Raw genomic sequence first — 27,050 nt, 5'->3', positions numbered from 1 at the left:
AAGTTGAAACTTACCTTTTGATTGAGACGATGTCCGATAGCTAAGTCGCGGCAGAGGAGGATGGCATAAGGCAGAAAACGTAACAAGTGACAGACTACGTACAGTAATTTACACACTTAAACACATTAACACTTAAACTTTACGAAATAAAAAAATGGCAGAAATAATTAACATTTAACATTACGTATGGAAAACTATAAAAATGAAAGAAAAAATTACTTTAACACTTAACGGTAACATAAAACCTAAAATTGAATTTTTTTTTTTTTTTTGCTTTTTTATAACTTTACGTTTTTCTTATTTTCTAAATCTCTTCTACTTCTTCATCACTTTCTTTTTTCTGTTTCTTTTCTTTACTTTCACCTTCTAATTCTTCATCCCTTCCTCTTTTCTGTTTCTTTTCTTCACTTTCACCTTTGTCTTGGCCTACTAATACTGCTGGCCTCTTTAATAAGAAACTATCCATTGAAGCTTGTTTCTGCCTACTTTTCAACACATTTCTAAAATGCGTTAGGCAAACGTCATTGCAGTGTTGAAGCACACGGTTGGTATAAACTTTTTCTGGATGTTCCTTTTCGACGTAGTCTGCCATTTTATGGAAACATGCAAGAATTTCCTTGATGTCTGCCGTTTTCAAAGGTGCAACATCCTCCTCATCACCGCTAGAGAGCTGCTCTTTAAAATCACTCACTTGCATCGTCTCCAACTCCTTCAAGTCGTCCGTCGTCAACTCCTCATGGTGCTCCTCGATAAGTTCATCGATATCTTCCGCGCTAACTTCCAGCCCCATGGACGTACCAAGATGTACGATGTCAGCCACCTCAGACTGCTGAATTGGTTCAGGATCGTCAACGATCTCGGCTTCTCCTCCAGGCTTCCCGAACCCCTCGAAGTCTCGTGCAGAGACAGCATCAGGCCACAGCTTCCTCCAAGATGAGTTTAGGGTAAGCCTCGAAACTTCCTGCCAAGCGAGATCGATGAGTTTGAGGCATATCACGATGTTGAAGTGATCTTTCCAAAATTCACGCAGAGTGAGGTTTGTACTCTCTGTGACTTGGAAACATCTCTTGAAGAGATGCTTCGTGTACAATTTTTTAAAATTAGAAATAACTTGCTGGTCCATGGGCTGGAGGAGAGGGGTGGTGTTAGGCGGTAGATACAGGACCTTTATGAAGGAATACTCGGCCAGAAGATATTCCTCGAGGCCAGGAGGGTGAGCTGGAGCATTGTCCAACACCAGCAGACATTTCATAGGGAGGCGCTTTTCTTCCAAATATTTTCGGACAGTCGGACCGAAGCAGACATTCACCCAATCAATGAACAGTTGCCGCGTTACCCAGGCTTTTGCATTCGCCTTCCACATCACGGGAAGGTTCTCCTTAATGACTTTGAAGGCTCGGGGATTTTCTGAATGGTACACCAGCAGGGGCTTTATCTTGCAGTCCCCAATGGCGTTTGCACAAAAAGCAAGGGTAAGCCTGTCCTTCATAGGCTTATGTCCGGGTAGCCTCTTCTCCTCCGCCGTGATGAATGTCCGACGAGGCATTTTCTTCCAGAAAAGCCCAGTTTCGTCGCAATTGAAAACTTGCTGCGAACTGTAGCCTTCCTGCAGAGTCAACTCGTCGAACGTTTTAACAAAGGCTTCGGCGGCCTTCGTGTCCGAGCTGGCTGCCTCCCCATGCCGTACCACTGAATGGGTGCCAGTCCTTTTCTTGAACTTCTCGAACCACCCACGAGAAGCCTTGAACTCTTGGGGTTCCTGCTGGGATGTTCCTTCTCCTGCTCCTTCTTCGGCCTGAGCACGCACGAGATCACCGAAAATGGCGGAGGCCTTCTGGCAAATTGTAGTCTCAGTGATGGTGTCTCCTGAGATCTCTTTGTCCTTGATCCACACAAGAAGCAGCCTCTCCATCTCGTCATGCACGTGCGTTCTCTTGTTGGAGAAAATAGTGACGCCCTTAGAAGGTGTTGCTGCTTTGATGGCCGCCTTCTGCTTCAGGATGGTGCCTATCGTAGACGGATTCCGGCCATACTCCTTGGCGATCGCACTTAAACGCATGCCAGACTCGTACTTTTTAACGATTTCAAGTTTCGTCTCCATCGAGAGCATCGTCTTCTTCTTTCCTTCGCCAACATTCTTGGGACCCATGCCTACAGTAATACGTAATATAATACACTACGTAACGTTATATACAGTCTATGTATAGTAAACACTAATACAGTACAGTGCACAGTAACGAATGTTTATTAACGATAACACGTGGCGTACGAATGTACTGTATATTAACACTAAGTCAAACAAGCGAAAGCACACAATGTCTGGTAACGATACCGCGGTCGGAACGAAAAGAGAGAGAGAGAGATGAACGCCCGTGCGTAGGCAAGCTGGGATAGTTGCCGATCAATAGGAAAGCAGGATCTTATGACGTCAGCTAGCGTCTGAGTAGGGAGATAACCAATGGGTGAGCGGGAGGCTGTAAGTGAGTCTACCCAAGTTCAAAGTCAGGCGGCGCGCGCTTTTTAAAATTACTCTCGGCGAAGAGTTGGGATCTCGTAAGGTTTTCGTATCCTGAAATTTTATCCATATCCTGGGGCATAAAAATCTTCGAATCACTTTTCGCATCCTGAATTTTTCGTAAGCAGAAACTTTCGTATCCAGAGGTATCACTGTACACACATATACCAAGGCACTTCCCCCAATTTTGAGGGGTAGCCAACATCAAACAAATGAAAACAAACAGGACCTTCCCTCTCGTTGCTCCTGCCTGCCTGATGAGGGACTCAACCGAGTTTGGCTGGTACTGCTAGGGTGCCACAGCCCCCCTCCCCAGTTATCCACCACAGATGAAGCTTCATAACGCTGAATCCCCTACTGCTCCTACCTCCCCGGCAACCGGAGTAAGCAGCAGGGCCTACTGGAACTGCGTCACAATCGCTCGCCATTCATTCCTATTTCTGGCATGCTCTCTTGCCTCTCTCACATCTATCCTCCTATCACCCAGAGCTTTCGTCACTCCATTCATCCACCCAAACCTTGGCCTTCCTCTTGTACTCCTCCCATCAACTCTTGCATTCATCACGTTCTTCAGCAGACAGCCATTTTCCATTCTCTCAACATGGCCAAACCACCTCAACACATTCACATCCACTCTAGCTGCTAAATCATTTCTTACACCCGTTCTCAGCCTCTCAACTTCGTTCCTAACCTTACCTACTCGAGATACACCAGCCATACTCCTCAGACACTTCATCTCAAACACATTCAATTTCTGTCTCTCCGTCACTTTCATTCCCCACAACTCCAATCAATACATCACTCATACATCACAGTTGGTACAATCACTTTCTCATACAAAACTCTTTTTACATTCATGCCCAACCCTCTATTCTTTACCACTCCCTTCACTGTTCCCCAACACCTTGCATCCTTCACTCACTCTCTTATGTACATCTGCTTTCACTCCACCATTTGCTGTAACAACAGAACTTAAGAACTGATCCCCCTCCTCAAGTGACTCTCCATTCAACATGACATTCAACCTCGCACCACCTTCCCTTCTCGTACATCTCATAACCTTACTCCTACTCACATTAACTCTCAACTTCCTTCTCTCACATACCCTTCCAAAGTCTGTCACTAATCGGCCAAGCTTCTCTTCCGCGTCTGCAACTAGTACAGTTTCATCCACAAACAGCAACTGATTTACCTCCCATTCATGATCATTCTCGTCTACCAGTTTCAATCCTCGTTCAAACACTCGAGAATTCACCTCTCTCACCACTCCAACATTCAAGTTAAACAACCATGACGACATCACACATCCCTGTCTCAGCCCCACTCTCACCAGAAACCAATCGCTTACTTCATTTCCTATCCTAACACACACTTTACTACCTTTGTAAGAACTTTTCACTGATTGCAACAACCTTCCACCAATTCCATACAGCCTCATCACATTCCACATCGCCTTCCTATCAACTATCATACGCTTTCTCTAGATCCATAAACGCAACATACACATCCTTACCTTTTGCTAAATATTTCTCGCATATCTGCCTAACTGTAAAAATCTGATTCATACATCTCCTAAAAATACCCTGTACTTCTATGATTGCATTCTCTGTTTTATCCTTAATCCTGTTAATCAGTACTCTACCATACACTTTTCTAACCACACTCAACAAACTAATACCCCTTGAATTACAACACTCATGCACATCTCCCTTACCCTTATATAGTGGTACAATACATGCACAAACCCAATCTACTGGTACCAATGACAACACAAAACATATTAAACAATTTCACCAACTACTCAAGTACAGTCACACCCCCTTCCTTCAACAACTCAAGTTTTCACATCATCCATACCAGGTGCTTTTCATACTCTCGTTTCATCTAGTGCTCTCCTCACTCCCTCTTTTGTAATCTCTCTCTCATTCTCATCTCCCATCACTGGCACTTTAACACCTGCAACAGCAATTATATCTGCCTCCCTATTATCCCGAACATTCAGTAAACTTTAAAAATATTGCACCCACGTTTTCCTTGCCTCCGCTCCTTTCATTAACCTTCCATTTCCATCTAACACTGTCTCTTCAATTCTTGAACCAGCCCTCCTTATTCTCTTCACTTCTTTCCAAAGCTACTTCTTATTCTCTTCACATGAACGACCTAATCCCTGACCCCACCTCAGGTCAGCCACCCTCTTTGCCTCAGCTACCCTGCGTTTTACTTCCACACTTTTCTCTCTATATCTTTCATACTTCTCTACACTATTACTCTACAGCCATTCTTCAATACAATACAAAATAATTATAATAAGAATGTAGAAATAACAATAAGAAGAATAACTACAGTACCATTTTTTTTCTAGTTTATTTGGATTGTAATATGGTGACAAGACATACATACAGTATTAAAAGTTATAGAAATAAAAATAAAGGGATTCTAAGGTAGTAACCTACACTATGTACCAGCAAGTGGTCGAGCACGAAATAAATAAATAAGTTTTAATGATCTCACCTTACTTGTTCAACGACCTCTGCAGTTGATGCGATGTCTATGGCTTCATTTTCTTGGACTGCTAGGGGGTAAAGCTGCAGCAATGGAACTGTAAACTAACAGAGAAATGGATAATCCAATTAGACTCCATAAAAGATGGAAAGAATACAGTACTGTAATGTCATATTCTTTAGCATGTGTATATGTTATTATTACAATTACAGTGAAGAAACAACTATATACATTCAGATACACAACATTGAATTACTGAAATAGTTTCCACATGATGTTTAAATATAATTCAGTCTCCAAGAAAATGAACGACAATAATTCTGTCTTTGAAATCCTACAATAAATTACGCAGTGGTGCTTGGCATAAATATACCAAGTACAGTATCATTAAGCAGGGCATAGACAATTAGCAAGGTCAAGAAAATCTTATAACAAAGCACCCTACTGAAGACATAGATTAGACTGCATTTCTTTCAGAAAGACTACAAAATGTAGAATAGTGGACAGAACTCAAGACATATCAGTCTGGTAAAAGGAAAATCTAACAAATGCAGTGTAATGATGACAAGTTAAGAAGTAAAAATAAAGTTAATTGCAAGAGAAAATAAATGCATTTCCAAGTCTAATATCCATTGAAACAAAATGTAATGCCAATGGATTAAAAGAAAATGAGTACTGTATAATAGGACATAAAACAGCAAATCTGACTACGTCGAAAGGCTACGTCCACGCAACCAAACATTGTTCGGTGAAGTTCATTTCTCATCGAACCATGTTCGGTAAGTCTTTATGCTTGCGTCCAAACGATGGCAGTTTAGCAGTGAAAGCCTGCGATGGCAGCAAGAGTGATTGGTGTACAAGCAACGAGAAAATGAAAAATCACACACAAAAAGAAAATACTTTTGTGCATTGATACTGCTGTGTGCTAGAAAGAAAGGAAGAAGAAAATTTGGTTCAAATAGTGTTTGCAAAGGAAACGGAATTTGGGAAGTAGTTAAAATACTACAGAAGTTGTAAAGTGAATCAGAACTAAGTTTCATAAATTACATGAGAATGGATCCAAATATGTATTAGAACTTTATCTAGAAACTGGGATGACAAAAATGGAGGAAAATCTGGATTCAGGGCATGATCTATGACTCTGCAAATCCATTCAGAAATGGTGTTTTTGTTAATTCTCCTCTTGTTCCTTCCTGTGCTCATGAGAAGTGTGGGCACTCGGGGGTGGGCTGCTGCTGTTCTCTTGAGGTAGAGCCTCAAACTTCTTACTGGGCAAGTAAACAGATGATCTGGGTCGTCTGTTACGGAGCGGAGAGACTTTATCAGGAAGGAGTGAAATCTAAGATATGACACCCCGGGATTCTGAGTCTAGGCAACAAACTCAGGGACGAAGCATAATGTTACCTCTCCAAACCCCTTGAGTGGGCGATGTCATATGTGAGACCGTGAAGTTCATAGACTCATTTGGCCAAAGCCAAGGTGAGCAGGAACACCGTCTTCCAAGTCAGGTGGCGATTTGTTGCCTGGCCTAATGGTTTGTAAGGAGGTTTCTTTAGAGACCAGAGAACTCGAACCATATTCCAAGGGGGAGGTCTCACTTCCGACTGAGGACAGGTGAGTTCGTAGCTCCGTATGAGTAAGAAAAGTTCTAGGGATGAGGAGATGTTCATTCCATTCAGTTTGAATGTGAGGCTCAAAGCAGAGCGATAGCCTTTTACTGCCAAAACTGAAAGGCACATTTCCTTTCGCAAATACACGAAGAACTCGGCTATTGCTGGAATAGTGGCATCGAGTTGATAGATACCCCTTCCACAACACCAACCACAAAAGAGATTCCACTTTGCCTGGTAGACTGTTGCTAATGACTTCTTTAGATATCCACACATCATTTTCGCAACTTGCTGCTAAAATCCTCTCTGAGAGAGGAGATGCTAGATAGTCTTCAGGAGTGACGTCGTAGCGAAGCTACGGCTTTGTAGGTGTTGACGTGTGGTTGTCTGAGTAGATTGTGTCATGGAGGGAGTTCTCTTGGAGCTGCAGAAGGTCCTAGGAACATTCCGCATGATGCCATAGCGGAGCTATGAGGGTCACTGAGAGGGTGACCGATGTTCTGTACCCTTCTCATCAGATAGAACAGGGGGAAAGGCGTAAACGTCGATGTTGTCCCACTATTATTGGAATGCATCTTGACAGAAAGCCTTGGGGTCTGGGACTGGGGAGCAGTACATCCAGAACCTGATGTTCAGGGCTGTCCCAAATAGCTCCACAGTCGGAAAATCTAACAAAGTCAGGACTATGTTGGCTACTAGATGATCCAAAGACCATTCGGTCAATTGGTACTCACTATCCGAGATGCTCGGCTCAAACTGTCGGCAAACATTCCTCTTGCCTTGAATGATAGCAGTACCGAGTGGACCATGGGCCATCTCAGCAAGTCTACTGATAGATGGGATGGGGGTTGCGGAAAAGTACCTCCTTGTTTGTTGATGTAAACCACCACTGTGGTGTTGTTGCTCATCGCCACCAATGAGTGGCCCGCCAGGAACTGATGGAACTGTTTTAGAGCCACAAAGACGGCCTACACCTCCAAGAGTTTTATGTGGAGGTACTTTTCGGCCTCTACCAAAGGCCTAAGGTCGTGTGGTGCAGTATTAGGGCCGTCCACCCTTCTTTTGATGCATCTGAAAACACCATAAAATCCGGGGGAGAACAAGAAGATATAAGCCCCTCTGCAGGTTCTCGTTTGCCAGCCACCACTCAAGGTACGTCCGTTCCTCTGGTCCCATGGGGGATCAGAATATCTGGGGACTTCAGTCGACACTGGAGGGGTTGAATCCTGAGGTGGCCGTTGTGAACTAGACAGGCCAAGGATGATAGATGTCCGAGGAGACATAGCTGCTACTAGGTTAGGAGTTCTTCTCGTATGAGAAAAGGTCTTGCGACCTTTCTCAGCCTTATTATCCTGTCGTCTGATGGGGAGGCTTTGTGGAGATTGGTGTCTAAAATCATTCCCAGATATACAAGTCTCTGAGTGGAAAGCAGGGTGGACTTCTCGAGGTTTGCCATGCTCTCCAGATCTTGGAAAAGCCTCACAAGTTTGTCTCGGTGCTGAAGAAGGGTTGCCACCGAGTCTCCTAGGATCAGCCAGTCGTCCAGATAACGGAGATGGATGCCGATCCTGTGAGCCCAGGATGATACTAGGGCAAAAACACTGGTCAAGACTTGAAGTGCTGTAGAAAGACCGAAGCACAGTACCCTGAACTGGTATTTTTCGTTTTGTCTAGGCTGAATCTTAGATACTTCCTTGAAGACGGATGGATTGGGATCTGGAAGTATGCGTCCTTTAGGTCCAGTGTGCACATTAAGTCCTGTGATCTTACCGCTTGTCTGAACGTGTCTACCGTCTCCATGCTGACCAAAATCTGTTTGACAAACTTGTTCAGAGCCGAGAGGTCAATGACTGGTCTCCAGCCTCCAGATGCCTTTTTCACAAGAAAAAAGTTGACTGAAGAAGACAAGGGAGTCGTTGAGGACCTCCTGGAGAGCGTCCTTTTCCAACATGGTCTGGACTTATGCCCAAAGGGGTAGCTCCTTTGCTAATCCCATCGCAAAGGAGTCTATAGTCACTGGATTCTTGATCAGGGGAGGGAAAGATGACAATAACCTGAATGAATCACGGAGACTGTCCATGGATTGGCTGCGAGTTGCTTCCACCTGTAATAGCAACTTTGCAGGAACCTCCTCAGGTGGACGAGCAGGAGGATCGCTTATCCTAGCGATCGTTGACGAACCGGTAAGGGCTGAAGTATCAGCGAATGCCGATGTGAAGACGATGATTAACGCATTGCATGGCGTTGGTGCAGCACCAATTCTTGACCTGTGGGCAAGCGCTGATGTGGCGAACGCTGGTATAGGAGACTTCTGACGCAGCGAATGCCAACGCTTAGGTGAAAAAACTGACGTGCACTTACTGCAGAAACCTCTGTAGGCGATCTACGAGAGATTGGGCGGTGGACAGCCGGAACACAGCCGGGCGAAAGCCGTTTCAACGTGACGCGTTGCTTTGGGGAACGGTAGTGAAGAGTAGCAGCCTGATGAGTTGGGGAGCGACACCTTGGCAGGCGATGGTTGACAGACGAACGATGAATAGGGTCATCGTGACGAGCAGGCGATTGACAAGTAGGCGAATGACGAGCAGTAGGATGTCGGGAACCAGAGAATGAACAGGAAATGGATGAGCACGAGGTTGCCGAGCAGCTGGACGATGGTCAGGCGATCGGATGTGTCCTTCAGAAGGACGAACATACTCCGAAGGGGGCCTCAGGCGGGGAGTCCTGAACTTGAGTTCGAGGATTAACAGCCGAGTCAGCAGGAGAAGGTTGGGAGGCAGGCGAAGGTCGGGAACTAGGAGAGGTAGGACGAGAAAGTTCCTCCTAAGAGGAGGGCAGCATGGACAAAGCTGACAAGCTAAAGAGGCATCTCTTCATCGATGGTGAAGAGGCACCTCTAAGGCAAAGAGGAGGGCATACCTTAAACTTATAATCTGATATGATAAGATTATGCAAAAAGGAATACAGTGAGCCCTCGCTACTTCGCGGTTCGACCATCGCGGATTCACCACTTCGCGGGTTTTTTTCATAACCCATATATATAAACATATCGCGGATTTTCCGGAAATTTCGAAAATACCGCGATATCTGAAGACCCCAAATACGATATTTCGTTACCTGTAATTCCATTAATACTGTAATTAGTAATATCTGCTCTAATTGATTGTTCATTGTATTACATATGACATATAATTCAGTACAGAAAGAAATAAAACACAAAAAGAGAATGTGATCATACGATAATTCAGTACTGTATACAGTACGTAGTAAAATTAAATCGAACATGAAACGCAAATCAGATGCAGTCATACCATATTAGAATGGTGTACCAACCATGTGGCACACAATTGTACATAATTATTTTGTATATATTATGCTTGTATCTGCGCTCTTCCCTCGCACTAAAAAGAACCTGAATGATCATGTCTCCGTTTTGCTCTGTAACATTGTCTGTCTCTCGAACAGGTCATGTCCTGTTGCCTTGAGGTTTTGTATATAAAGAAGAGTGTTCCTTAATAAACTCAGTTGATTGCATCCTGCCTTTGAGTTCACGACTCCTCTCTCGGCCCGTCACATTGGTGACCCCGCAAGTCGACTCGCTCCCACTGCCTTCCACCCCCCCCTCCCTCGCCCCTCCATCGTTGGTACTATGACGGAGACAGACTACTACAGCAGTTGGCGCCGCCCCATTGAAACTTTCACCGTTCGCCACCGGAGAAGCGTTTGCTTCGTTTCAGCGCTCAGAAGTCCAGTTTCTTATCGGGCGTGACTCGCTCAACCACCAAAGCGGATTATGTTCTTGCGGCGATACCCGAGGACACCTTCCCAGAAATATCCGACTGGCTTTGTGAACAAGGAGACACCCCAATAGCGTATGAAGCCCTCAAAACATACCTTCTGCAGCAGTACTCGCCGTCACCAGCCGCCCGTATAGCAAAGCTTTTTCAGCTCTCGCAACAACCGTTGGGGGACCAAAGGGCTTCTCTTGCCCTCAGGGAAATGACCAGTATCGTTCGCCTTCAACCTGCCGCAGACGGCCCTCCTCGTGAGGTGAACCTACTTCATGTCCTTTGGATACGCCGTTTACCCGAACCTGTACGCGCTGCCATACCCGATGTCGATAGTTTACCCATAAAGGACTTGATGACCAAAGCCGACGCCCTTATGGACAGTCACTTCAAGACCTCCATCAATGCCTCCACCCTTGACGACAAGGATGCCAATTCAACGTCAACCGAAGCCGACATGAATGCCGTAGGACATACACGCCTACCCCGTGACGTGCCGAAGCGGCGACAAAGCCGCCCACCACCCACCAATCGCTCGCGCCCCAACGAACGACTTCTACAGCCAGTTACTACCTCCCATCCGCCGCAGTTTTGCTACTACCACTCCAGATTCGGGGCAACCGCAAAGAAATGTGCCAAGGATTGTCAGTGGCCAAAAAATGTCTAAGTAGGCCATCGCTTGTGGCGGTGGCCTCCCATGTTTCTAATCTTTTCTTTTTACATGATGCAGGAACGGGCGTGCAATTTTTGGTAGACACGGGTGCTTGTCGTTCTCTTTTGCCAAGGAAACTCTTCAAGGCACGACGTAGTCTGTCTACATCTGCCGACGTCCGCTTGGTAGCTGCCAACGGATCTGCGATACCCACCTACGGTTACGAGAACCTCACATTATTGTTCGGAAACGGTAAATTCAATTGGAAGTTTCTCGTTGCTGACGTCACAATGCCAATCCTCGGTGCGGATTTCCTCTCTCATTTCCACCTTCTGGTCGATGTCACCCACCGACGATTGGTCAACGCAGACTCGTACTTGTCGACACCTCTTCAACCCGCCCCCTCTAACCTCGCTCTCCACATCAGCGCACCCACGGATGCCTACGCCCACCTCCTCACGTCGTACCCGGAAGTTTTCCGTCCAGAACTTCGCCAAACGCCCACGGTTCCTGCCAAGCACGGTATTTATCACCATATCAAGACGACGGGACCCCCAGTCTTCGCAAAATTCAGACGTATGGCACCGGAACGATTGGCAGCCGCCAAACAGACGTTCGCCGAAATGGAGAAAATGGGCCTTTGCCAAAAGGCCTCCAGCCCATGGTCGTCACCCTTACACATCGTTCTGAAGAAAGACGGCTCCCTCCGTCCGTGCGGGGATTACAGGCGCCTGAACATGCAAACAGAACCGGATCACTACCCCCTCCCAAACATTGCCGATGTGACCTCCTACCTGCACAAAGCGAAGGTTTTCTCTACGCTCGACCTCCTGAAGGGGTATTATCAGGTGCCTATGAACCCAGAAGACATTCCCAAGACCGCCATCACCACTCCGTTTGGTACATACACCATCAATTACTCATGTTTTGGCCTTCGTAATGCTGGGGCAACGTTTCAACGTCTCATGGATGGCATCTTAGGGGACCTCCCTTTCTGTGTATGTTATGTGGACGACAAACTTGTGTTCTCCTCCTCAAAAGAGGAACACCTCCGTCACCTGCGCATCGTGCTCGACCGCCTGCAACAAAACGGCCTTGTAGTCCGGTACGACAAGTGTACCTTTGGTGCCAACGAAGTGTCGTTCTTAGGGCACCGTATCACTCCTGAAGGAGTCCATCCCCTCCCTAAGAAGGTAGCAGCCGTTCAGAACTTCCCCGCGCCCTCGACCGTCAAAGCTCTGCAGGAATTCTTGGGCATGATCAACTATTATCACCGTTTTCTGCCAGCCATTTCCGCCACTCTTGCTCCCCTCTACGCCTCCCTCAAGGGCAAGCCAAAGGACCTGAAGTGGGGTCCCCTTCAAGAAGCAGCCTTCTGCAATGCAAAGAAGGCCCTATCAACTGCTGCGGCTCTCACTTTTCCTATCCCACACGCCCCTCTCCTTCTCTCCACCGATGCCAGCGACATCGCTATTGGTGCAGTACCCGAGCAGGTGGTCAAAGGCTCGCCCCGCCCATTGGCCTTCTTCAGCAGAAAACTGTCCAAGGCAGAATCGGGTTATTGTACCTTCGATCGAGAATTGCTGGCGGTGCACTTGGCTGTCCGTCACTTTCGCCATTTCTTAGAAGGTACGCCCTTCGTCATTCGCACAGACCACATGCCTCTGGTGCACGCCTTCACTCGACAGTCTGACGCCTGGTCCGCTCATCAACGCCGACATCTCTCCGCCGTGGCTGAATACAATTGCACCCTCCAATACGTCCCTCGGAAAATGAATCCCATTGCCGATGCCCTGTCAAGAAACACGTTGGCTGCCGTTCAACTGGGATTGGATTGCAACGCCCTGGCTGAAGCCCAACAACAGGATCCAGAGTATCAAGCTTGTAGGACATCCTGCACGTCCCTCCGTTGGGAAGATTTTCCCCTCGAAGACTCCAACACCACCCTCCTCTGTGACGTCAGTACTGGTAGACCGCGACCTTGGATTCCTGCTCCCATGCGCCGACAGGTGTTTGATTTCATTCACGGCCTTTCACATCCCTCGTGCCGTTCTACTACACAGCTGCTGAAGGCAAAGTTCATTTGGCACGGCATTTCTAAGGATGCTAAGGATTGGGTCCGCGCCTGTACTTCTTGCCAAACTTCCAAAGTACATTGACACACGGATTCAGGAGTGGGCACCTTTCCTCAACCTAAGCGTCTTTTCGCACACATTCACGTCGACGTTGTAGGCCCCCTACCCACATCACAAGGACATCGTTACCTGTTTACCGTCATCGACCGCTCCACTCGTTGGCCTGAAGCCATTCCCATGGAAACTGCAACGTTCGCCTCATGTACATCTGCCTTACTCTCTGGATGGATTTCAAGATTCGGTATACCTGAGCATATTACTTCTGACAGGGGAACCACTTTCACCTCTCAATTGTGGACGTCATTAGCGAATCTCCTGGGCATCACCCTACATCAGACAACGGCCTACAACCCCGCTGCCAGTGGAATGGTTGAACGTTTTCATCGCACCCTCAAAGCAGCTTTGATGTCCCGCTGCAAGGATTGCAACTGGTTTACTCAACTTCCCTGGGTCCTCCTGGGACTAAGGACCACTCCTAAAGACGCCCTCGACGTCTCGGCAGCTGAAATGGTGTATGGCGACCCATTGGTTGTCTCTGCCGAATATTTTCCTTCTACAACCTCCTCCAACGATCTCCAGCGCATACGTCACGTCGTGGGAAAATTTACTCCGTGCCGCCACACTTACAAGCCCCCAGCGAAGCATCACATACCAACGGACTTGCACTCTGCAACGCACGTCTTCTTGCGCAACGACACTAGCAAGCCACCACTAACGCCCCCTTACACGGGCCCTTTCCTTGTGATCCGACGCAGTCCGAAAGCATTCCTACTTAACATTCGGGGCAAAGAAGACTGGGTCTCCATTGATCGTCTAAAACCTGCTTATCTTCTGCCAGATGACCCGCCTACAGTTCGCCTCTCTATATCAGGGCGCCCTATTTAACATGTACAGTATGTCAATTTTAGGGGGGGAGCCATGTACCAACCGTGTGGCACACAATTGTACATAATTATTTTGTATATATTATGCTTGTATCTGCGCTCTTCCCTCGCACTAAAAAGAACCTGAATGATCATGTCTCCGTTTTGCTCTGTAACATTGTCTGTCTCTCGAACAGGTCATGTCCTGTTGCCTTGAGGTTTTGTATATAAAGAAGAGTGTTCTTTAATAAACTCAGTTGATTGCATCCTGCCTTTGAGTTCACAACTCCTCTCTCGGCCCGTCACAATGGTGTAAGGCTGCTGATGGCTACTACTGTACTACAAATGTAATGGATGTGCATCTTTTCCATGAATCTTTTGTATGTATACGTACGTAGTACTGCATCCAATAATATTCTTTGTTGCAAAAATCACACCTCGAATAAGCGTACGAGAGAGAGAGAGAGAGAGAGAGAGAGAGAGAGAGAGAGAGAGAGAGAGAGAGAGAGAGAGAGAGAGAGAGACATATCCTACAACAAAACAAGCGTAAAATAGCGTACGTAAAGCTGTATTATTATTATTATTATTGTTGTTGTTATTAAAATTATTATTGTTATTATTATCATTATTATTATTATTATTATCATTATTATTATTATCATTATCTATTATTATTATTATTATTATTATTATTACTGTATACGTAGGGTACCTTGTACTTTGAATTGGTAACCTACGTAGCATATAAGACGGGTTGTGATTGGTTCAAGCGCTGATAGATGACGAATCAGGACCTAAGTTTTGTAATCTAGCCAGTGATTGGTGTTTTGCCCGTATCTTCAACTTCCAGCATCTATTCGCGGTCACTTTGTCTCCCGCCGTATCGCTGTGTAGATGTTGTTAAGTTATTGTGAACTTTAATCTGTGCTGTGCGTGACTGTTTTAAGTTGAACTTTTTGTTGAACTTTCTGTTAAACCCTACTGTACAATGCCTCCCAAGCGTTCTGCGTCTACTAAGGCTGGTAGTGAGCCCAAACGCCACCGAAAGATGATGAAGATTGCTGAGGTGACGCTTCTCGATATGTTAAAAGACGGTAGAAGTTATGCGGCCGCAGCCCGCCATTTTGGAGTCAACGAATCCACCGTTCGCTATATCAAGAAGGACGAGGCGAACATTAGAAAGACGGCTACCATCACCTTTAGCAGATCAGTGAAGCGAGTACCACGCGTAACAAAACGATCGTACGCATGGAAGGTGCTTTAGCAGTGTGGATTGCCGACTGCCGGAAGAAGAACATAGCCTTGGATACGAACACCATCCGAACTAAGGCTTTGAGCTTGTATGAGAATTTTGCGGCAAAGGAACCTCAAGACGACGATGGCAACCATGCTGAAAATGATGATGATGTAGATGAACCTCAACCAGGGACATCCACTGATTCCCAGCGTCAGAAACAACGTTTTTTCCGCCAGCAAAGGATGGTTCGCGGTTTCAGAAACGCTTCGCCCTGAAAAGCGTTTCCCTACATGGCGAGGCTGCTTCCGCTGACACTGCCGCTGCTGAAACTTACGTGAACCAGACGTTCAAGAATATTATCGTCGAAGGTGGATACAAGCCGGAACAAGAGTTTAATATGGATGAGAACGGCTTGTTTTGGAAGAGAATGCCGTCGCGAACTTTCCTGTTCAAAGAAGAAGCCAAAGCCTCTGGCTTTAAAGCATTCAAGGATCGCGTTACCCTCGTGATGTGTGGCAATGCTGCTGGATTTTTGCTAAAGCCGTGGCTGATTTACAAGTCGAAAAATCCTCGCGCTTTGAAAAATAAGAATAAGAATCTCCTTCCCGTGTACTGGATGCATAATCCAAAAGCATGGATTACGAAGATGCTGACCACCAACTGGTTCCACCAGTGTTTCATCCCGCAAGTCAGTCAATATCTCTTAAAGAAGGGCTTGCCATTCAAGATCCTTCTCCTTATGGATTACGCTGGTGGACACGCAACTGACATGTCACGTGAGGGCGTTCAGGTTGAGTTCCTGCCACCCAACACCACGTCATTAATTCAACCGATGGACCAGGGGGTTATCAGGGCATTCAAGGCCCTCTACACGAAGAATACCTTGGCGGACCTCGTTGCGTGTGTGGATGCTGCGTACAGTATGTACTATATGATTTTATATAGATACGGTAAATAATATTTGTAATAACATATTTTCTAGAAGCTTTTACTGTAATATCATTATTTATCACTTTCATCATGCGTGTTTACTGAGCGTGGTTGTTTACTGAGCGTACTTTATGACGCCGTCGTTTCAGGCGGCATCATAAAGAAAAACATTTCATTTGGAAGTCCTAAGAAAAATTAAGTAAAACATTGGTAATAACAAAATCAACATACTGCATAATCAATATAATCTATGCAAAAACTAACCTATACACAGATGTGCACACTAAATGCGTTTTTTCTTCATTATGATCAGAGAAACGTAAACAAAACATTGGTTGCCATTTTTTATCGTGCTTTTTGGCGTGTTTAGGAAACGCATAATATAAAATCGCCTTTAATATTTGTGCCTGTTTTAGTTTAGGGTACTGTAGTACATGCATTAAGTGTTCTGTACATTAAAGGGTAGTTTGTTAACAGTACTACGTACAAGGGAAGGTTTTAAAAGTTTGAATATACATGTTAAATAAATAGGTAAATATGGTGTCACTACTTCGTGGATTTTCACCTATCGCGGTCGGGTCTGGAACCTATCTACCGCGATAAACGAGGGTTCACTGTAAGAGGGGCTTCAAGATTATTTCCTTTTGAGTACATGGGAAGCAGACAGCAAAATGGTTAGTTTATTCCAAGCAAGCTAATGCACAAGGAATATACTTACCAGATCATCAGGGTTAATATTCACAAGATCTTCGTGGGTAACATCACAATACTTGACTTCCGCTTCCAACTTCTCTCGACTCACATTGACCACCTAAAAGAGTATTATTTACTCAACATTATACAAATACGCCAGGTCAGCCTGGGTGCCATCTTATCAACCATTCCCTTTCGTTTTCTTTAACAATGCCTAACTTCAATTTGATTCTGGAGTATATGTTATGGAATACTGCATATGATTCTATCTGACATGTGAAATTCGGGACGTTTAGACAACTGAACCTTCAAGCTAATCTCTGAAAGAAGTGAATTTTTTCAAATAAAGTGTATACAGTATAGTATTTACATAATATTCGTGAGGCACATACTGGACTCACAACAAAATTGTCAAAATTTATTTAAGTAAATTAATGTATAGTACAGTACTAACAAAATTGTTTACAATCATGCTATCTGTCTAAAATGATACTTTAAACTTAAAAAGAGCCTAATTTAATCCTCTCTCTGGAAGATGTCCAAATTTACTGCACTTCCAAGAAATTTACGTTGTAACACCAATGAAGTAAACAAATCAACCTCTGATTAATTTCAATAAAACAGATAACATGATGCAATATCAGAAATTTTTATTTAAAGAAATTTGTATTTTTCTAGCTATACAAACCTGCGTCCTTTAAGTAGGGAATGTATTTTCAGCAAGAGCTGGCCGGCTATTAAAATAGTTTAACACAGCAGTTAAATGAAAGCTGGGAGCAAGGGGAGGAGCTCCGCCCCCACCTGTCAAAAGCTGTTCACTTATGACTTTTCAGCTCAGAACTTAGTGAGGTGGTTGAGGAGGGAAGTTTAACTTAAACGATTCATGTTTGTATAGCTAAAAGATATCACACATTTTTAAGTAAATTTTTTTCTTCCTAGCTATAAAAACCAGTGTCCTTTAGTGGCGGTAGGATTCTAGCGAAAGCAGGAAACAGCCAATGAAGAATTAATACTGTTCCGACAACTGCCACCCGGTATCTACTCGTGGTGTGGGTCTGACCGCTCAAACCTATATTTTGATTCTGCCTAGGACTTGCAGGGTGGATGTGGCAAGAAGTGAATGCTAAAGAATTTAGGTTTGAGTAGCTAGGAAAAAACAAATTACTTTTAAAATTTGTTAATTTGTTCCTATGTAAATACAAACCTCCATCCTTTAGTAGGGGAGTCATTCTTAGGAGGGGGGAAGTCCTGCTTGCCCAACTGCCAGGCTAGCAAATCGCGATCGCGGTACTCAGTCTGGTAAAGAAAGCAGAGCAAAGGATTCTTACATCCCATGACCCAGGGTTAAAAGACCTATTGCATCACAGCTCAGGAATTTTTCATACAAGAACCTATCTTCAAGTGGGAACAATATTCATTTTAAGAACTAATATAAATACGGGTTTGCCTTAACTGTCACACTCCCTCTTGTCAGGAGTGTGTAGATTCTACACTCTTACCATTTTGGCAAAATAATTACCCATCATTAGCGTGCTCCCCTACATCAGTGTCCATTCCAGCTCTATAATGTTTTATCGTCTGATCCCATGAGAGGGAAAGAAGGAAGTGAGGAAAGAAAGCCAGTCATTCGCATTCTTAAATCTTAAAATTATGATGTAAACATTATCTCAGACATGATGCTTTTAGGTCCCGAAAGGATCAAGGCTTGGTACACCATTTACTGGGAAGCTACCACAGGTCCTATAGAGAATGTATCCAGGGACCTGTGGGCGTAATCCCAAAGATAATGTGCTATGAAGGTGGTCTGCCTCTTCCAGACATATGCCTTCAACACTTGGGCAACTGAATGATTCTTTTTGAAGGCTAAAGGGGTATCAATCCCTGACATCATGAGCTCTAGGAAAGGCTGAGGCCGATACTTCATGATGAATTCACGAAGCCAGAAGTCCAGAATTAGATGGTGTTTCTAGATTATTTTCTTCTTTGTTCTCCCTGTGCTAATGAAGAGATTTTGTAAGTGGGGTCTAAATCAGCGTACTATGTAGAGCCTCACTGCCCTTACAGGACACAGAAGTCGTCAGGATTATCGGTCGTCTCCTTTAACGATGATACTGAAAAAGGATTGAAACCTAGTAACTAATCAATGGAATCTGTCTCCACTGCTGGGAATGTGATAACAAGTACAATAGACCATTCAGCTCTCCTGCTCTTTTGGTTGAAGCTAAGGCTAACAGAATCACTGTTTTAAGAGCAAGATCCCTGTCTGAAGCTCTCGTCAAGGGTTTGTAAGGAGCCTTCCAGGGTGATCTAAAGACCCTAGTTATATACAAAGCTGGGGGTTTCATTTCCAAGGGGGAAAATATTGTTCAAAACTTATAGGTAACAGATAATTTCTACGAGGAAGAGAGGTCTATTCCTCTTCATCTGAAGACTTGGCTCAAGGCTGAGTGATAGCCCTTAACCTCTGAAACCGAGAGGAGTTTCTCATCCTACAGGTATAACAAAAAGGCCACAACTAATAGAACAGAGGCTTCGAGTGGAGAAGCGTTTCTCCTACGACACCAATCACAGAAGTTGGCCCACTTAACATAAACCACTACTGTAGCGTTGTCAATCATCAACACTACCGAACAACCTTTTACTATGTCTCAGAAAGGGATCAGTGCTAGGTACAGTACTCTGCTTTAAGTTCCAAGATATTTACATGAGATTTTTTGTCTACTACCTCTGTTCACTGACCTAACATGAAGTGAATTAGAATGTGCATTTCCCACCCTTCACTGGATGCATCTGAGAAAAGGGCAAGTTCTGGGGGAAGAACCTGTATGGGGGATACCTCCAACAGGTTCTTCACCTGTAGCTACCAGTATACGTATGTCCTCTCGGACTTCCCATGTCACCTTGACTTGTACATCTGGAGGGTCAAACTTCCATTTCCAATAGGACGAAATAGTCCACTGCGCAGAACGAAGGTGTAGCCTCCCGTGAGGAACCAGAAGTTCCAGGGAAGACGGATGTCAAAGCACCAGAAGTTCCAGGGAAGACGGATGTCCTAGTACCAGAAATTCCAGGGAAGACAGATGGCCTAACAGAAACTGTCAGTTCTTTGCTGTGAAGGATTCCCATGTCAAGAAGAGTGTTGTGGCCTTCTTCAACCTTTGTTACCTGTCCTATAAAGAAAAACTTTACCTTGGCCCTGACAATACTCCTCCAAAAGTGGAGAAGGTTCTGACGTGGAGTGAGAATAGTCTTCTCCATATTTATCTGGACTACCCCTCTCACTCATACCAATCGGCTGAGTAACCACTTTTGCTTTCTGGCAGGACTTCTTGGGGGACAGGGTGGCAGGCCAATTTGTATAAATAGCTCCAGGTTTGTATGCTAGGAAAAATACAAATTATCTCCAAATTTGTTATTTGTTCCGGGGCAAAGACCAAACCCTTCGCTATTTATAGGGATGACTTACTCTTATGAGGGAGGAAGTCCTACCAATTGACCTTGGCTATGACCCGGGGTTCTCTCTATTTCGATCTATGATCGAATTACAAGGAACCCTACCCTCGCTAAAATCAAATGTCACTATAAAGTAACATACTGATAGCTGCCTGCATGAACTTGTGTGAGAGAGACTAGTGGCTTGTCTATACGTAGGGACTTCAGTAAAACCCTAGAGTTCTAAGACTTACCCAAAACTCTTATTCAAGAGGTATTGGGGACGTAACAAAGTATTATGTAAAATACTCAGGATGCACATGGGAAATGAGTCTTACCTGCAGAGAGATGAAGTCAGCTATGCTGTGGTCTTGCGGTGCTGTTTTCCCCATGGGCGGAGAAGGTGAAAGGAAGAGAGGAGCCAGACATTCTTTCTCATTCACCCCAGACTAACCTTAACCCTCAACCCTCTGCTACTTGTCCATCAAGGAGCTCGAAGCATTTAGACCACTTGTTGTGCGGCCACCACAGGACCAATGGAAAAGGTTTCCATATTCTTGTGGGTTACCTCTTGCAGGTAGTGGGCGGTGAAGGTCATCATACGCTTCCACAAGCACGCTTGCAATACCTGCGCCACTGAGAAGTTTTTCTTGAATGCCAGGGACGTTCCAATGCCCGAGCTCTGGGTCAATTAGATGGAGGAGGGTCTGGAATGAGAGTATTCTCAATCACTTTCCTGATCCAAGAGGAAATCGTACAGTACTTCCTTCACAACAAAACTGAATACCTGGTACTAGTGGACAGATATCGTATTCTAATTGGCCCATGGTATTCAGATCCCATTCAGGAGCAGATGGTCTGATAAAGTTCTTACGCGAATCATTTGTCACCTTTGTAATCTCAGAAGAGCTAACTTTAGATGGCAGGCTCCAATTCACATCCGGCAAGACTCAAGAATTACTATCATCTTGGGGTGTACATAATCGTCTAACCTCTGTCGCCAATCCCCATGCTAACTGCAGAGCTGTGGTTGCGGTGAAAACCAAAACCGTCAAGAGGATGCTCACTGACAACACAGGACCAGCTGGATCTCTCAACATTGACAGATACAAGAAAGCGATGTTTAAATACCAGAACTCGGTGGGACCTGCAAACGAAGACCTCGCCAGCGAGGGCCCTATTTGGCAGACCTATCAGAGACCCCATTCCCATCCCCTTAGGTAGATATTGCCCTCACAACACATGGCAAGAAACAATGAAGAACAGGGCAGTGGCCTTAGCAAAGCGCCACTCACCAATGTGAGAATTGGTCCTTACGTATCGCACAACTGCCGCTATTGAAATTCGGGGATCATGTGTGCTTACAGAACCTGGTAGGCAATCAACCTAGACACTGGGACCACACTGGAGTAGTTATTGAGGTCCGCCAGTTCCATCAGTATGCTATTCGGGTCAATGGATCTGGTAAAGTGACACTCGGAAATTGCTAACATCTTAGGAGATTCTAACCATCCCAGCCTCCTCCTGATAGGATTGATTCCCTACTTCACACACCCCTCAGAACCGGCTTCAACCAGCCTGCGAGCACCGCACCTACCGTGACTGAAGTTGCAGAAGGTCCACCTGAGCCAGATGCTGCACCAGCTCGTTGAATTCCCGTATACAGAGCCATCGACTTCACAGCTCACAACCCCAAGGCAGACAGCTACAAGTCATATGCAGTTACCAGATCAACAGGAACCAGTCACCACTCCATCGGGTGCATCCTCATCAGTCCACAACTGTTCCACCAATTACTAAGCTACCATTATCCGAGGCGTCTTATGCCTCATAACAAACCAGGCGTTAGGAAAATTGTGCCTTTAAGGCAACACTTTAAGGATTAGTGTGACTGTTCACTTCGAGCCCAGGGTCTTCGGTAGATCACAATAATACCTCCACTGGAAGAGAGATGAGGTCTCTATATTAAGTGCATGGAAGTGCCATCGATTGAATGGCCCTTAAGTCACATGTATAATTTCTAATCAAATGCTCCAAAAACTATTAAGTTTTTATATTTTGGCAATCAGGCCTATTACAGAACTATCACAAGTTGATGTTTCCAGCCCATCAAGTTTTATTCGCACCCTTTAAAACTCCCCCCAAGGGAAACAAGATTGATAGATATGTCATTTACCTCAGTTTATTCACTACTTATGTTTGTATCTTCTATTACTTATGTTTGTATCTCCTATATTCCAGGTGATTCATCGTCATCCTTTTGACTAAATAAAGAGTTATACAAGGAAGAGTGTGTCTTCTTTCTAGTAATTTTTTAACAGAAATGTTTAAATGTTGGATCTTTATATACGTGTAGTCTGGCAGGTAACGTAAGGTAAATACTATCAATATTCCTTTATTGGTCTCTTCCAGTTTTTAACTTTAAAAAGACTGGGAGGACACCTCTTTAATATCTCCTCTTTGGAGAACTCATACAAATCTTCACAATAAATTATTCCTTTAGCCTCCTTAAAGGTTGTGTGTGGTACAGTAATACCTTTTCAATAACATCAGATGGGGAAGATGTAAAATTAGTTAGCAACACTCATAACCATTAATCATGCTGTTATGGCCTTCCTTGTAGGATGCGACATGACAAACTGCTTTGGCTATGATTCTTGGCATAATATGTTTTCCATTTTCTTGAAAGTCAGTGTCAAAGGCCAGTTAGGAAAAAAAAATTAATAAAAAAAAAGTTGGGCAGGGAGAGATGAATATCCACTCTCACCAAGCCAAAAGTAATAAGTGAGGATAGAACTCAGATATGTGTGTGAGCAGGGTAGCCAGTACTAACCCCCTAGTCCCCCTTAACTAGCAGTGGGATAGTTACACCTCGCTAAAAGTCTTATGACTAGTTTCAGATTTGCCGACAGTATATTTCCTAATATATTCAGTGTCAGAAAACAACTGACAATTGAAAATACACAGGAACTACATTTCAAAAACACAATGCAACTGCAATTTTACCAACAAAACTCAATCTCTGTACTTACTTCCACAACGAATCTTTGCATATGTCCGGGTGAAACCTGCTGCTCAAACAGTGTGTATAAAGATTCTTGGTTTTTAACAGCACTTGGCAAGGAATGAGTGTCTGTGACTAACGGCTGTGAATATTGCCATACAGCTTTCCAACCTGCTGGTTCAATGTTTTCCTCAACATACTGAACAAGGCAGCCTTCCACGCGATCTGCCTCTACACCTGCAGGGGATGCAAGAGCATAAAACTATTTGAGCAAAGATATGAATCCCGTTTCGATTGATGAACTTTTGTGAAATTAAGGGTTCCACTAAGATTCCAGAGACAGTGATCAGCATTAAAATAAATAGAAAAAAAATCAAATGATTTTCTAAAATTATCTGAACATTTCCCAACAGACACTCGCTAATACAATGCATGTCTCAATAAAACATGAATCCAATTATAGTAGCTACAAGATATCGCAAATTCTCAAAACATTATTTTCACAAACAAGTTCCCACAAAATACTTCAAACGTAACACTATGGTGGGTTATGCTTTAGGCTATAGAGTCCATACTCCTCTCTCTAAAAGCCAAGATCTGCTTTTTTCTCAAGTTGGGAATCAAAGAAAAACATTAAAGTTTATATGATACAGTATTTCTATGATAAGCAATGTTCATCACAGCCATATATAATGCAAAATACATCTTTCAAATCATAAGTCTTACACAAAAGCCCACAATCCTTGAAACTCTAATACAGTAAATAGTTCTAACTTTTATACAGTACAGTATTGAATATTTCTCACCATGAAGGATCCTTGTAAGCTCAAAGATATGATCGTTATGTAGCCAAGTAGCAGTAAATACTTCAGGTATGGCACGGCTTGCAGTAGTTCCTCCGGAATCCGTAGATCCATTCATTGGCGATGAATTAATTTCCAGGGCAGAGATATCTTTTGCAAGTGCTGTGCAACGCGTATCTTTAGTCCCTTCCATGCTGATCTTCTAATACTTGTAGTGGATAAATACTTGCATTAAAATTTTTTCAACATTTCAACCTCCACCCTCTGGGGTCCATTCATGTAGCTTTATAGAAAATCTATTCAGCTTTTTAATACAAGTTTAATTTTCCCTTGTCTTGGCCTGGACCACCAGTGGATTAAATAAAGTTGCTAATTTAAAGCAGATTTTGATACAGAATTGCCATCCAAATCTAGTGTTATCAAGTGTGACTTATAAACCTATAGTTAAACATGAATACATTTGGAATTTGGATTTTCTGATAGTTTTTGTTATTAGTTTCATGAATTTTATATAGTATTATTATTAGAAATATCTGACTTGGTAAGTAACTACAAATATAACTAGGAATCACAATTAGAAACAAAGAGTTTTGTGATATATGAAAATTAGCAAAACACTGATATACTTTAACCTAAACTAGGGGGCCACATGCGACCTGACTTGGGTGAAAGAGACTACTTTAACCTAACCTAGGATGCTAGGCTTTACCTAGAGGTGGTGTAGGAGAGATTTGATCTACAAGGCTGTGAATTAAAAGATATGTAACTTATGTATTTTGTTTATTTGTTGACACTGTATTTGTCAACAACCATGAAGGGCACTGCCAGCCATTGAGCCAACTTTCTAAATTAACCTAATGCTACTAGATGAGCAATGGTTTTAGACTGTGGTGGAAATAATACAAAACTAAAAGAAAAACTATATTCCAGAATTAATACAACTACTTCCTAAAAGCTATAGTCTAATTACAATCGTAAAAGCCTGTACAATGACCAATACAACATTCTTTCGTAAATATACATTTCCTTTTGGTCTTCTGAACACTACAGCATCAAAACAAATGAAGCTAAAATCCCAATATACTGACACAAGCTACACCAAGAAAACATAAGAGGACAGAGGGCAGCATACTAGATAAAATAAAATGGTCAAATCTTGGGTATTGTATACACAACTGTCAGAAATGTATAGGCAAATATCAATGTACGGTATCTATGCAATTGCAAGGAATTTTTAATACACTAGAGTCTTGCTTTTGATGAAATCTCTTATTCAATAATATCATTCCTATTCACCTGATCACAAGTTTAAGATTAACATTTATTATAAAGTCATGGTGAAAATAATGTTACAGTTCATATATGTTAGCATAAGTGTAGTTTATTAAGCAATCTCTTATCAAAGAAACTAAAAATAAAATAGCATATAAATAATACTGCATAGATTTTATTGAAAATATTTCTTTCTATGGAGACTAATTTGCTCCGACTGTTATCTTGTATAGAATAAAAACGTTTGGAAATGGTCTACGGATCTTAAATATGTTGTGTAAAGGGGGGTCCGGGGGGGGCGCAGCCCCCCTGGGTAAGGACACGGCTTTTAGCATAGGTTAGGTGGATTTTTAAATTAGCTTCTCCCGTCGTACTCGTAGGTAAGGAAACTGTTGTGTAAGGGGGGGGGGGGGGGGTTCGGGGAGGATACGGCTGTTAGCATAGGTTAGGTGGGTTTTTCAAGTTAGCTTCTACCGCCAAAATCGTTTTTAGAACGACGGCCACAGTTCAGAATATTCCCGTTTTCTACGGGATCTGGCCGTCACCCTACAAAGGCTCCGAGACTTGGACTGACGACGTGCTAAGAAATGTAAGGAAATTAAGGAGATATATACTAACATAACTAACCTAAGGTGGTCCCACCTAACCCGACCTATATTGCCGTGTCATTGTTTACCATGAGAGGGTTTGGGTCCCCTCTTACCTTCAGCTAAAATTTAAAAATAACTACAAATACCTTTACAAGAAAATGGAGGATTTCCAGGAAAAGTGGAATGGAAGAAACTAGATTCAGAAGCATAAGATTGTTTAAATTTGAATACCTAAACAGTTGTATCTATGAATGGTAATAGGATATATATATATATATATATATATATATATATATATATATATATATATATATATATATATATATATATATATGAAGTCAGTATATAACAGGTAACAATGTATAGTATACCCTTTCATATAAAAATACAGTAAATAATTTCACAATAATCCTTTGTTAAAAGGAAAACTAATATTGATATTTGTTTGTGAAAATTAACCAAGAATTACAATAAACACAACTTTTTTATCCAAAACCTTAAACATGAGTAACCTACTAAACGGTAGCCTTGCCGAAGACCACAGATTGCGTTTCAAAACTCGCATAATCAATCATGTAAAACTATATTTGGTAGGAAGTTTAAGAACTTGCCGAACAACCTTCCATTTTATATAATCTAAGAATAAAATCCAAAATAAGAAAATTGTGAGATTCTGGTAGCTGTACTGTAAACGGACCAAAATATTCCACAATGGACGACATTTCCTAATCAAGCCAACTGTTTTCTTAAGTTTAAAAGTCTAACTATGTATATATTGATGAAAAGTCTTTACTAACTTCCATTTCCCTGGTCTTTTGCCGTATTTTGTAGATGATATTCCAGACTTACCACAAAATCAGAGAGCGAAAATTCACTGCTATTAAAATTTAGCTGCAGCTTGACAGTTGTTTTGGTAAACAGCTGATCGAGTCCGACATGTGAGTCACTCACCGCCTTAAACCAAACTGACCAATCACAGCCGACGTCGACTCGACGTTAGAGTTGCCAGATACTTTTAATTAGA

The 27,050-nt window shown here is 43.3% G+C and overlaps 1 protein-coding gene across 1 annotated transcript in view; it reads right to left on the bottom strand.

The window, feature by feature from the left end:
• Positions 1-27,015, bottom strand: part of nesd (nessun dorma) — a 116,312-nt gene extending 89,297 nt beyond the window's left edge. The window contains exons 1-5 of the mRNA XM_068381673.1: positions 26,876-27,015; positions 24,168-24,372; positions 23,390-23,598; positions 16,951-17,043; positions 5,027-5,121 (exon numbers count right to left, since the gene is read on the bottom strand). Coding sequence (XP_068237774.1) covers positions 5,027-5,121; positions 16,951-17,043; positions 23,390-23,598; positions 24,168-24,357 — 587 coding nt within the window. The 5' untranslated portion in view covers positions 24,358-24,372; positions 26,876-27,015. The remainder of the gene's footprint in view (positions 1-5,026; positions 5,122-16,950; positions 17,044-23,389; positions 23,599-24,167; positions 24,373-26,875) is intronic.
• Positions 27,016-27,050: the final 35 nt, after the last annotated feature.

Source organism: Palaemon carinicauda, chromosome 10, assembly GCF_036898095.1.
Source record: "Palaemon carinicauda isolate YSFRI2023 chromosome 10, ASM3689809v2, whole genome shotgun sequence".
Taxonomy (NCBI): Eukaryota; Metazoa; Arthropoda; class Malacostraca; order Decapoda; family Palaemonidae; genus Palaemon; species Palaemon carinicauda.
Note: the sequence above shows the minus strand (reverse complement) of the source record. Positions and strands in the feature narration are given on the sequence as shown.